Genomic DNA, 14,217 nt, shown 5'->3' on the forward strand with positions numbered 1-14,217 from the left:
TACCTGCAGACAGGTGGTGGGGTCCCTTCCTACAGACAGGTGGTGAGGTCACTACCTGCAGACAGGTGGTGGGGTCCCTGCCTACAGACAGGTGGTGAGGTCACTACCTGCAGACAGGTGGTGGGGTCCCTACCTACAGACAGGTGGTGGGTCACATCACACAGACAGGTGGTGGGGTAATATCACACAGACAGGTGGTGAGTCACATTACACAGACAGGTGGTGGGTCACATCACACAGACAGGTGGTGGGGTCCCTGCCTACAGACAGGTGGTGAGGTCACTTCCTGCAGACAGGTGGTGGGGTTCCTACCTATAGACAGGTGGTGGGTCACATCACACAGACAGGTGGTGGGGTCCCTACCTACAGACAGTCGGTGAGGTCACTACCCACAGACAGGTGGTGAGGTCACTACCTGCATATAGGTGGTGGGGTCCCTACCTACAGACAGGTGGTGAGGGCACTACCTGCAGACAGGTGGTGGGGTCCCTACCTACAGACAGGTAGTGGGTCACATCACACAGACAGGTGGTGGGTCACATCACACAGACAGGTGGTGGGGTCCCTACCTACAGACAGGTGGCGGTTCACATCACACAGCTAGGGGGTGGGGTCACATCATACAGACAGGGGTTGGGTTCACCTTCATACAGAGAGGTAGTAGGAGTCACTACCTACAGAGAGGTGGTGGGGTCACTACCTACACACAGGTGGTGGGGTCATATCACACAGACAGGTGGTGGGTCACATCACACAGACAGGGGGTGGGGTCACTACCTACAGCCAGGTGGTGGGGTCACATCACACAGACAGGTGGTGGGGTCACTACCTGCAGACAGGTGGTGGGGCCCCATCACACAGCTAGGGGGTGGGGTCACATCATACAGACAGGGGTTGGGTTCACCTTCATACAGAGAGGTAGTAGGAGTCACTACCTACAGAGAGGTGGTGGGGTCACTACCTACACACAGGTGGTGGGGTCATATCACACAGACAGGTGGTGGGTCACATCACACAGACAGGGGGTGGGGTCACTACCTACAGCCAGGTGGTGGGGTCACATCACACAGACAGGTGGTGGGGTCACTACCTGCAGACAGGTGGTGGGGCCCCATCACACAGCTAGGGGGTGGGGTCACATCATACAGACAGGGGTTGGGGTCACCTTCATACAAAGAGGTAGTAGGAGTCGCTACCTACAGAGAGGTGGTGGGGTCACTACCTACACACAGGTGGTGGGGTCATATCACACAGACAGGTGGTGGGTCACATCACAAGGACAGGTGGTGGGGTCCCTACCTACAGCCAGGTTTTGGGGTCACATCACACAGACAGGTGGTGGGGCCCCTACCTACAGCCAGGTGTTGGGGTCCCATCACACAGACAGGTGGTGGGTCACATCACACAGATAGGTGATGGGTCGCATCACACAGCCAGGTGTTGGGGTCACATCACACAGACTGGTGGTGGGTCACATCACACAGCCAGGTGATGGGTCGCATCACACAGACAGGTGATGTGTCGCATCACACAGCCAGGTGTTGGGGTCACATCACACAGACAGGAGATGGGTCACATCACACAGACAGGGGGTGGGTCACATCATACAGACAGGTGGTGGGTCACATCACACAGACAGGTGATGGGTCACATCACACAGACAGGGGGTGGGTCACATCACACAGACAGGTGGTGGGTCACATCACACAGACAGGTGATGGGTCGCATCACACAGACAGGTGATGGGTCGCATCACACAGACAGGAGATGGGTCATATCACACAGACAGGGGGTGGGTCACATCACACAGACAGGGGGTGGGTCACATCACACAGCCAGGGGGTGGGTCACTCCTGCCTCCCCTGCCACGGCTCACAGAGCCTCTGAGCCAAGCCCTGGAGTGCAGTTTGCCTGAGAGAGCAGCCAGAGGCTTCATGAGGGCACCAGGGACAGTGCACCTGTTCCTTCAGTCATGACCTAGTGAAGGATGCAGGAGCCTCTGGTCTCGAGGGGGATGGAGATCCTTTATAGCGCCTCCCTCCCTTCGCTCACCATCTGTGCGCTGCGGCGGAGCAGGAGCCATGTCTGAGTAAGTGGAAGGCTCATCGTCTGTGGGTCTGCAGGAACTCTGGCCCTCGTCTCCTTCCTCCTGCATTAATATCTGTTTTTATTCTTTCTTTGTTGCTTCCTCTAGCATTCCAAAGTCACATGTGTCAATCTCCACATGCATGTATGGCTGCACCATCTAAATATTGTGAGTTACTACCTGCTGAATCCGTGCAACCCTTATGGGTTTCTACTGAAGCAGTCACTGGAGCTAACTTCACAACTCACTGGGTGCAAGTACACATGGGCAGGTTCATTCAGTCATGATGCCATGTGTGATCTTGTGAATACTAAAGCCCAGGTCTCATGGGTAGGTCCCGAAGTCGTGGTGCCATATGTGACCGTGTGGATACCAAAGCCCAGGTCACGTGGGTAGGTCCACCAAGATGTAATGCCATGTGTGACCGTGTGGATACCAAAGCCCAGGTCTCATGGGTAGGTCCCGAAGTCGTGGTGCCATATGTGAGCGTGTGGATACCAAAGCCCAGGTCACGTGGGTAGGTACACCAAAGCGTAATGCCATGTGTGGCTTTGTAGAAACCACAGTCCAGGTCACATGAGTAGGTCCAATCAAACTGCGATGACATGTGTGACCTTGTGGATTTCACAGCCCAGATCAAATGGGTAGATCCATTAAGGCGCGATGCTGTATGTGATCTTTGGAATACCACAGCCCATGTGCCCACTGCGTCCTCCCCACGCAGAGAACATGCACGTGAATACACCACACATGGAGTTCTGGATTGTAAGTCTTTATTTCTCCACATACAATCACACACTGTTCTCTGATTACATCATAACCGTTAATAACCGCAGCTTAACATCTCCCAGCCAGTTACATACTTAAATGTTGAGTCACACGGGTCCTAGCACACATAGTCTTGCGATACTACATGCATGACCCGCGCCCGAACTCTGCACTAGACAGCACCTGCCTTAATTCCCTTCCGGAGGATGCGGACACTCTCTCTTCTCTGCAGTCCTTTCTTCTCTCTCTTCTCTTTCAGTTTCCATATCTCGACCTACTTTCTCCTTATTCTAATCTCAATGTTTCTTTTAAATCTGCTCGATCCATCAGTTTCATTCTCTCCTTCTGCATCAGTCTCTTCCTCACTCTCTCTTCTCCCCCTCCTTTCTCTCTACCCCCCCCCCCCCCCCCCCCCATGACTCTGCGTTCCCTGCACCGCGTGTTTCTTTGTGGTGAGTGGTCCTCCTAGTGTGGTTTATCCTTTGTCTCGTGCTCTGCCTTCTGATGCTGCCAGGACTGGGTGAAAGCGGCAGGTGTGCAAGCAAACGTCAGGCAGTAAAATAAACCCAGAGACAGCTGGCCATCACAAAAGAATGAACAGAACCGGCTCAAAAAATGCAACAACAAGTGCACGCGGTGACAGCAGGAAAATGAACAGAACACGTTATGCAAGTCAAAAGTATCTTTAGCATAGTATGAGATCTCAGATGAATGTGTAGCAGTTCCTGCATAACGTCATCACGTCAAATGCGAGGATGTGTTTTGTTTTAAACTCACATCATGAAAATAAGTTATGTAGATTGACTCGTATTCTAGGTATTTGCTCTCTGGCTTAACTGGTGGTGCATCATGGAAGTTGTAGTGTTCTTTTGATTCCGTGAATGCACGTGTTAACTTTGATTTGTGAAGGTAAATTCCAGGATTTATACACAGTTGAGCACCACCTTGCTACCAGCAGGAGGTCATTCCAAAGAGGCCAGGGATTGAATGGGCGCAGACTGAACCTGAGGTTTTTCACTACCCAACAAAGCTGGCCAAAGAGTGAGTAAGCACTGATACCAATATTTTCTCTTCCTCAAATTGATTTGATCAATAAAGAGTCTAATTATTAAGTAGACATGAAAGCCACATCTGCCCTTCTGTCCGTTCACCCCCTGTCCTTCTGGGCGGGCTGAGTTGTGTGCTGCTTGGCAGTGATCGTGTCGCTTGTGACTGTAAGTGTGTTGGTATATTTGCCTCTGCAGGTTGGTTTGTGGTCATGAGTACTTGGCATTGAGTGACATCTCTCTAACACTCTTCCAATCCTAACTCTCTGTTTAGACATGTTTACTCGCACTGTTTGCCCCCCCCCCCCTTGGTTTATACCTCTTTGCTCAACAGCTCTGTCCTTTCCTATCATGTTATCCATTTACTCTCCCACCTCCTATTTGCCACATTCACAGTCCTTCTAAGGGTGAACCGAAAAAAGTCACTAAATGAACCCGTGCTGAACACTCTGGTACGAAAGCTGTCAGGCTTGACTTAGATGCAATGTGTAAAGTATTCATGCAGCTCACAAACAGTGATAAAGTGAAAACACTAGAAAGATACCAAAACAATTTAGAAATATAGAGTACATTTTAATGAATTAATAGGAACCAAAACAAATTATACTCAAGCAGTAGAACCGGAGGTATGAGTTATTGTAGTTTTTAGGGCAAAATAGTGCCTAAAAGAGCACCAACAGCCGGTATACGGTCACGCAAAACCAGAGCAAAGTCAAAAGTTAAGTCTGGCCGTGATGGAGCAGGTCAGATTCATGAGGTGACTTGGACCCAGTCTCGGTATCAGTTCAGACTAAGAAAAATATGTGAAGTTCCTGAGAAGGTAGAGTTCAGCAGGGCAAGGAAGCCGGCTTTGTCTGAGCAGGTGGCATCATCGTTGTTCGTTGTTCAGTCGCGCTGAACATTTCTACATTCAGACTTTGTCACTTTAGTAAAAGTCGAAAATCACCCTCAGAGCCAGCTGCAAGTCATAGCCGATGAGGGTCCCATGAGGGTGGATATCTCTGCTGAGAGGCCCTGCGGAACAGGGTTTGCCGCGCAGGAGCAGAACACAGCAGGAGGTGTCCCAAAGTCAGGCAGAGCAGCAATGAACCTTGGGCGGATCAGCTGCCAGGCAGGTTCCGCTTTAATGTCAGTTGAGAGGCTTCATTTTGGTGCTAATGGCGAAAGTGCAATGCTTTTGGATAAGCACCACCAACACACCAACCAAGAGTCCGGGGCCCGGGGGGCAGCACACGGGGGATACGACTGACCCCAGCAGGTGTCAGGTACAGGAATCATGGCCTGAGGATCTTGTCCAGTCCATGCAGCTCACACAGTAGGCCAGTCAACTAGCCCTTGGAGTCACTCCTGGTGGTCCTGGATTCAGGGCGATGGTCCATTTCTGCTGTAAGCAGCAAGGCAGGTCTTCTAGCAGCAAAGCAGGCCTTCTAGCAGCAAAGCAGGTCTTCTAGCAGCAAAGCAGTCCTCTGGTAGCAGCAGGACAGTCCTCTGGAGATCCAACACAGTCTTTTTGAAGTCTTCTACAGGTCCAGGAGTGTGCTGAAATGGTGATCTGAGAGTCCAATATTTATACCTAGTGCCAGCATTTGAAGTGTGGAAATCTTCCAAGCTACCACATCTGGTTCTAGAAGGGTTTTCCCTTCCTCTGTCATGGGTCCAAAGAGTCTAGGGTGACAAAAGACTAGTGTCATGATCCTTTGTGTGTGCTGGAGCCAAGCCCCTTTGAAATGAAATTGGGGCATGGAACAGCTCCACCCTCAGCAGTCCAGGCAGGATGGTCCATCCTGGCCACACCCAGTACCCCTTTTCTGCCTGTCTGGCAGTAACACACAAACCCCAACAGCAGAGCAATTCACATTCATGTGACCCCCCAGGACACTGGTAGAGGCACACAAATGATTAGGATAGGGAAATGCCAACTTTCTAATCTTCACATTTATTTCCTCTGATTTGTCTGTAGATTGATCGCTCTGAAGCAATGCGGGAACACAACTTGACTCTTGAGCGTGGGTTCCTTCTCCTCGGCTTCTCGGATCTGTCACCCCAGCTGCAGATGTTTCTCTCTCTAATGTTCATCCTCATATACTTGATATCTATGATTGGAAACCTGATGATATTTGTCGTCCTAACCGTGGACCCGGTCCTTCACACACCCATGTACTTTTTCCTCCGAAACCTGTCCATTGTGGACATCTGCCTAGCCAATGTCACCATCCCTAAGACCGTGAGCGGGTCCCTCTCCAATGACCGATACATTTCCTCCAGTGCTTGTGCAGCACAAATGTTTTTTTTCTTTATGTTCGGCATCACAGACTGCGTCCTACTGGCTGTTATGGCTCTTGACCGATATGTGGCTATCTGCATCCCTCTCCGCTACCCAAGCATCATGAACAGAGCGATGTGTGTTCAACTGGCCTCAGTATCGTGGATCACAGGAGTGCTGTGCTCTCTCGGGATGACCTCCTTGACCTTCAGCTTACCCTTCTGCAAGTCTCATGAGATACATCACTTCTTTTGTGATGTCCCCTCACTCATGAAGTTGGCTTGTGCAGACACGATTATGACAGAAGTTGTTACTACAGCCTCAAGTGTCTTTGTCTTAATTATGCCATTTGTCCTAATTCTCATTACTTACACGTTCATCATCTCAAAGATCATGAAAATTCAGTCCACTAAGGGCAGACAGAAAGCTGCCTCCACGTGTGCTTCACACTTTGCTTCTGTGTTGTTATTGTATGGAACAACAATGCTTACATATGTGCAACCAAAGTCAAGTTATTCTATGGATAGGGTATTCTCTGTGTGTTACGCTTTTTTCACCCCCATGTTGAACCCCCTTATCTATAGTTTAAGAAATAAGGATGTGAAGGGAGCTTTTAAAAAGCAAAAAGTCCAGAACATATTCTGACAGTAATGTCAAGATCTGATTCTACAAACATGTTGATGACTTATACAACTTCATTCACTTGAAACAGTGGCCCTGGTTGTGTCTGTAGAGGTGTAGACTTGTGTAAGAGCTGACACGGCATGAGGAAGTAATATCCATAGGTAAATTGACGCGGAGGTTACAGCTGGGGTGATCATCACCATCACATCATCAACGGACACAAGACCTGCACACCCAGGGAAAGAAGATTCAAGAATCAGCTATTACCAATTAAAGGATCTTCTTCAAATTCAAAGACAAATAGGACAAAAATCCTTCAAACCACAGCAACAGGTGTTTGAATCGATTGCGATAGACATATCGTAGAGTACAAAGTGCACTTCTGTAAATAACCTAGGTTTCCTCTGCATCCGGTACACAGCTTATGTACTGATTGAATTTGGTATTTCATCATGGAAAGCCTTGTATACTTCATATTAAATATTTAAATTATTTTCACAGTCTTACAACTGACCTGTCTAGGTTCTGAATTGTCCATGTTCCATGAGAGAAGTAACACAATAGTTCATTTCCTACTTCCTCTCACATCCTGCCTGGAATGTATAACACACTGAAGACTGCCCTCTACATTCTAAAGTATAATACAAGGAATGCATAGAATGCTTGGGAGCAGTCAAGCCCATTGGAGCAGGATCAAGACTAATTTCTATATAGCATTGTCTCAACTAAGGGGGCTTTCTGTAAAATAATGATGGACTGCGGTGTGGCCTGAGTAATTATCAGTGGCTGTGATTAATTCATGCATTCGATCCACTACTTTTTGTATACATTAGTATGACATCTACATTCTTCTTCTCAAGAAACCTTTATTGGATCCCAAAGCCAGTAGTAAGATCTCACACAGAATTTTATATTACTGTTAATACCAAAAAGGGGTCTGCCCAATGACTGAGATATCAGCTACACAGGGACAGCCTTGTGGATTCTCTACCATTAGGGTCTACGATGGAAACACGGGAAAGGAAGAGATGGACTCAGTCTTTGTGGTGACTCCTGGTGTTTGCCATTTGGGAATCATCTCACCATCTTGGCGTTCCACTACCTTGGGATGACATTGTCCACTCTTGACCATACCATTCTGCTTTATCTTCTCAGATCAGAAGGGTCGATCACAAGGCCACGTTAAGGATTTTGGGGATCCTAGGCAATGCATATTTTGAGGGCCCCTGTAAAGAACAAATTTGATTTTTGTTACCCATTTGCTGCTAATGTAAGCTGGCATGATGCCAAATAATGCTGATTTGTATGTTAAACCTTAACCGGGTCACACAAAACTATTGAAATACGTCTTGCCTGGGACTAGAAACTTTCTTAAGAAGATCCTGGGAAGAGAAAGTGAGTCAGAGGTGAAGACGGAGAGAGGTTTACAAGGAGAAATAGAATAGACAGATATTCAATAGAGAAAAGGTCCCCTTTCCCATTGGGCCACTTTGGAGGTGCGGGCCCTAGGTAATTTACCACTTTGCCCATGCCTTAAAACGTCTCTGGTCTAGCTGGCTGCAGGAACCTCTGGGACTTTTGACTCTCCAGAGATGCATTTGGGCAGTGCAGCCATTGTGCCACAGTATCATGTTTTTGGATGGCCCTATTCTCTTCTTGGGGATGCTCCGAGGGAACTGCATTGCCTTAAGGCAGCTGCCAATGCTCATTACTTTCCGGAAACGAAAGAACTTTGAGACGCTTATCTTGGATATGTGCACATTTGTGTCCACAGGTGAAAGAGGATGCACATATCCCCTTCTCTATCTTGTGGAGCTCCCTCTCAGCCCTTCTGATATATTGCAGGGTTCACTGTTTAGGTAAATGTCTATGGTGCACCCACACGTCTTTCCCCTTCTTCACTGTCAATACTAGCTACATCAGTTTTGCTTTGGTCACTGGGACATACTTCCTCTCACTAGCGCTGCCTGTTACCCCAGCTATCTTCCCCTGGGGGCGAGGAAACTGTGGTGGCGTTTGCCCTCCTGCGGAGCCACCCACCATGACATCTGCCAGTCTAGTGTGCCTCTAGAGCCCAGGGAGTCTACAAGCCTTGTAGCCCTTATTAGGTTAGTCTGATCTTTCTCCAAACTATGGTCCTCAGGGAAGTGACTTTTAAAGGATGAGGCCTCCCAATTCTTCTGTAGGCTGTCATGGTCTTGAGCACATGTGTGATTGGCCACCCGTGATACTTCCATGGATTAAGATTGCAGAGCAGATGAAGAAGACAAGAGAGGCCAAGAGAGGCCAAGAGAGGCTATCCAGAGCAGGGAGACTCAATGCTGCTGGTGGTGCCACCAATGTTGCTGGACTCTGACCAATTTCCCAAAACCTTTTCTCTTAGGCCTTGCTGTCCAAACAAATAATGTCCAAAAATGAGCTTGTTCCACCATCTCCAGGAACACAGATAAATGAGGCATTTGAGAACAGCAGTCTATTTTGAGACATTTCAGGCACATATTTTCAATCTTTGTAAACATTGCATGCCATCTTTGAAATCTATATTTTGACCCCTTTAGAACTCAGGGAATAGAGTGAGGAGCGATTCTCTTGATGATAAACAATTCAGAAGCCATGCACGAGCTATTTTCTCGAGGAGCAATGCTTCTGGCTGCGAGGTACCGTGCCTGGTGTGTTTTTAAGCATTTGCACATTTGTGTGCATAGCATGAGTGTACAAAGACTCAGCTTATCATCTGCATGAAGTTTATCAGACATGGACTGACTAAAGTCCTTTTCCAACGATTTGAACTCACCAATCCAAATATGATATATGATGTTTTTCCCGAATTATTTTAAGGTCCCACGCAGTAGTTTCCATATGCCCAAGAAGAACTAGAACCTTTTAGGGGTAAAGGGAATCTCCCAGGTGCCTCCTATCCCTTTCACTGAGTTGTGCTCTTATGTAGAGTAGTCTAAGGAGTCAGACAACCCTTTCACAGATCTCTTATCATCAGTTGATGTCATATAACTCAGTCCTGTACCTCAAAATCAGTTCACAAGGACACATTGCCGTTTTATAAAAATCATAATATTAATTGTGCATTATTTACCCCCAAATCATATGGAAGAACCACTATATTTATGCTTAACAACTCAGTACACAAGATTATTAGATTGTACATAATATGTATTTCAATCCTTCTCCACCACACACCCTTTGTATATTAATATTTATCTCTACCTAAGATACTAATATCTTGTCTCCATCTATTATGCTTCTATTGACATGTACCTAGCCATATGTTACCCTGCCACTTCCTGCAGTTAGGCCTGCAGGTGGAAAACAGCTTGCCAGCATCAGTCATGCCACCAGTCCCTCTGCCTTGCCCCACCCTAAATAGTGGAAGCTTGTCCACCTTTTTCGTTTACAGAAGTCTATGGAGCAAGGAGGGGTGAGTATTTGTGTTTTTTATACACAGCAGTAAAAAGAATCATTTGTTTAAGCTTCAGTAAACTTATAGAAGACACCACATGTCAGAGGAATTGTGAACCATGCAAGATCATTTAAGGCTGAAACACATCCCTTAAGTCCTGTGTAAAACTAAAGAGGGCACAGGGTGGAAAAAACCCTTCTATGTTGTGAATAAAACAGCTGAAACATATATGTGAACATTTAGCACATTTAATTTTTGTAAGTCTGTACTTCAGCGAGATCATGGTACTAAAGACTCGAAAAGCAGGCTTCACTCACTCTTTGAAATGGATAAAAAAGGTTTATGTTAACATACAGCAAGGCATGTACTGTATGTAATGTTATGATGAAAGACATATAAGGAGCATGCCACACATGGCAAGGCATTCAGTTCTAACAAGCCTTTAGCTTTTGCAAACATTGGGCTGCCTTGGACCGATGCCCCGGTATCTCTCTCAGTTCAGACAAGTGTCCTAAAGATACCTGGAACTGCTGTGGAAGGGCTGTGTTAATATTATATACGAAAAATACATGTGAGCACAGTTTCTTTTTCACACAACTAATAGCTCATAGTGATTTACATGTTTGAGTTTGAGCATAACTACAAGTGAGGCTAACTGTACCCACATATGCATCCTAGAGACAGATCCAGTAAGTGTGTGGCATGGGGGACAGCTCACCACCCTGTGATTCTGGGCAAATCACTCATCTTCCTCTGCCTAAAAAACAAAAACTGCATGAGTGGTGCTGGCCCTTTGCTTCTCTTCAGGTTGTAACAACTCTTCTATTATTATTATTTTGACCTTGTTATTTCAGTTTGTTGTTTGTTTCTTACCCCTTTGTCCTGTGGTTAATCAGGCTTATTACTGTTTTCTTCACTAATCAGTGGTGTTCTTGCTGTTCATGTGCATGCTCACTACAGTTCCCTTCTGTTCCCAAGCCTTCCAATGAGAGCCCTTCCTAACAATACCAGATATTTCCATGATATAAATTCATGTTTACAGTGATTTGTTATTGACCATGTTTTATGCTGTGCTATGTTAGTGTAATCCCATACTACTCCCTGCTCCTCTTATGATTAATGTCAGCAGGATGCTGAGGATAAAGTAACCTGCAGTGACTACCAGGAGTGGGAGGATGTCACTACGATTGGTAGCATGTAATGCATAATAATCCATGTGTGATGTGAAGTCTTGCATCAACAATCATAACCATCCAAAGAGCCTTCATCTGTTTTACCAATCCAATGAGGAAATAAACAGTCAGACATTGTTTTTGTCCCTTTTAATGGGTGAAATCACAGTAGAATGTGGGTTTGGATTGCAGCCCCAAAAGAATATTTACATTGAGGATCCTTTTGGAGTGGATCAGGCACACTCAAACCTTTCGGACAAGGCCTGCGATCATTTACTTAATCCTTTATTTATTATTTTTCTCATCATAGTGAACATCATCTTGCTGTTACTTCCATTTCTCAAAGAGGGATACATGTGCTCACCTGCCTGCAAGTACAAGCACCATCAGGCAACTGCTTTTGAAGTCCAGAGAGGCAATTGATGAGCCTTTCCAGGAAGGTTATGTAGATAGATTGAAATTGAACTATTTTCAAGGCTCTTGTCAGATCCCCCCATTGGTCGGTGCACAGTAATGGGGGATTTTTCAGGGTAGGGAGAACTGTAAGTGATGATTTTACCCTCACATTAAATTTGTATGGTAGGAAGGACATACGTGGATCAAATATGTCTCCAAGTCCTGAGCTCTGAGTCTGAGAGGAGATGTGGTACCTAAACTAGAGTCCCATTTGAATGGTTCTGTTATGCGTCGCATCAGGATCTTAACATATGCTATACTAAGAGACTGGAAACTCAGTACAAGCACACATGTAATAAATTCAACTGGGACTGTCTGCTTTCCAGTTCTGTTCCAATGTTAGGAGGAGGAATGGATCAAATACACTGTATATTTGAAGACTGGATGGAAAATCATTTAGATCACATTATTCCCCAAAACATTCAAAAAAATAATTGCAGGCAAATGTGGGCCCCATGGTTCAATAATGATCTACTAATGATAAAAACAAATCTAAAAGAAAGGAAAGAATCTGGAGGAAGCAATAGGACAAAGACAGTTGAAAAGTTTATAAGCACATGCTAAAAATGTTTAAATAATAAGATTGACTCAAGATTGAACATTCTGCCACTTCAGCTAAATACCTCTTTGGAGAATGTTAATAAAATGTGTGCAAGTCGTTAGGGACAGCATCTCAAACTCCCAATGATAACCCACCTCCCAGACGGAAAAAGTGAAGGTGCATTTAACTTCCTTCCCAATGATTGATACAGACGTACTGAAGTCAATGAAATCTGGCTTCCCTCTGGAATCTTCACCTCCCAATATTGTTCTGAAAGGCGGGCAGGGGATCTGTCTGGTCTTAGCAGATATAATTGATCAGTCTTTCGATAGATGTAAAGTGCAGTGAGCATAGGATCAGGACACGCCAGAGCCACTTTAAAAAAAACCCTCACCAAATTAGTCAACCCCAGAAAACTATAGACCCATTTCTCTGCTTCCAGCTCTCCGTAAACGTACTGCAAAAGTCATTATTAAAAATCTGTCTTCATTTTTGGAAAATCAAGGAATCCACCGCACTCAAACAGGTTTTGGAGCAGGCAATAGCACTGAGGCAGCTTTGCTACCCATCGCAGTTGAACTGAAATCAATTCTAAATACTAATGGGTCAGCTGTAGTTATATTTCTTGATTTTAGTGCCACATTTGATACGGTCTCCCACCTGACTCTCATCTGGAGATTACAAGAGGTAGGTATAGCCAGAAATGCCCTTAAATGACTTCCCTCATTTCTGAAAAACAAAACTTTTCAGGTTTAGGAGGAAACTTTCTGCTTGGAAATACTTGCTCTGGATCATGGGATTCCACAGGGCTCATCCTTGAGCCCACCCAGTTTAATGTCTATGTCCAACCGCTGACAAACATTGTAATGGGGCATGGTTTTTCAATGATATCATGCCGATGATATCCAGATAACCATCTCCCTAACATCTTACACAACAGATCTTTCCATCCAGCTTAACGCATGTCTCAGAGATGTCACTGACTGGATGTCTTGCAACAGCCTTAAATTCAATGGAAATAAGTCTGAGGTGCTGGTGGTTAGCAGCAACTCCTCCCTTCGAAATGAACTACAACGGCCCCACTACTTAGGAGGCCAACCCCAACTAAAACTGAAAAGAAATGTCTGGGCTTCTGGATTATTCCTGATCTCAACATGGATTTCCAAGCCTAGAAACTTGTGGCGTGCTGCTTTGTTCTACTCAGCACCCTAAGGAATTTTCTGAGTTGGCTTCCGCGAGTCTCTCGAAGAATAATTGTCCCATACTTAGTGCTTTCCTGCCTCGATTACGGCTATTCTATATATCTGGGAAGCACACTGTAAGTGATCCAGCCACTTCAGATTGTGCAACATGCGGCAGCCCATATTCTCCTGAAGATTCTAATGCACCATCCTGCCACCTCATCTTTGGCTGGTTTACAATGGCTGCCAGTCCTCAAGAGAATCAAATTGAAATCTCTCTGTCTGGCCCACAGAGTAATTTATAATAAGAGTTCCTCGCTAATTCAGCGGCTGTTAATCCCTGACAGCCCTAAAAGATCACAACGACCCACAGATCAGGCTCCTTATTGTGCCAAAAATAAACAAATCTAGGGGTGGTGAGCGGTATTTGCCTATTTCTTACCAAAGAAATGGAATGCGCTGCCTTCACCCTAGAGGATGATTAAAGAAGAAACAGAATTTTGGAAACTTCTTAAAACCCATCTTTTCGAGCAGCTTGCTTGATCCTTTGTGTGAAGGACCTTGTTTCTCAGTGCTGGTGAAGCGCGTAGGATAGCCATGTACTGTGCGAATTCTTAGCACAGAATAGCATAGCACATGTAAAATAACTTTACTGAAGCTGAATA

At 45.8% G+C, this 14,217-nt stretch overlaps 1 protein-coding gene across 1 annotated transcript; it reads left to right on the forward strand.

Annotated features, from left to right (window-relative positions):
- The first annotated feature begins 5,878 nt into the window (after nt 1-5,878).
- LOC146783100 (olfactory receptor 2D2-like) lies at nt 5,879-6,808 on the forward strand. The gene has a single exon (XM_085637291.1). The coding sequence runs from the start codon at nt 5,879-5,881 to the stop codon at nt 6,806-6,808; it is 930 nt and encodes a 309-aa protein (XP_085493417.1).
- Nucleotides 6,809-14,217: the final 7,409 nt, after the last annotated feature.

This window comes from Triturus cristatus, chromosome 12 (genome assembly GCF_964204655.1).
Source record: "Triturus cristatus chromosome 12, aTriCri1.1, whole genome shotgun sequence".
NCBI lineage: Eukaryota > Metazoa > Chordata > Amphibia > Caudata > Salamandridae > Triturus > Triturus cristatus.

Coding starts and splice junctions, on each gene's coding strand:
- LOC146783100 (XM_085637291.1), top strand. CDS start 5,879: ATGCGGGAACACAACTTGACTCTTGAGCGTGGGTTCCTTCTCCTCGGC.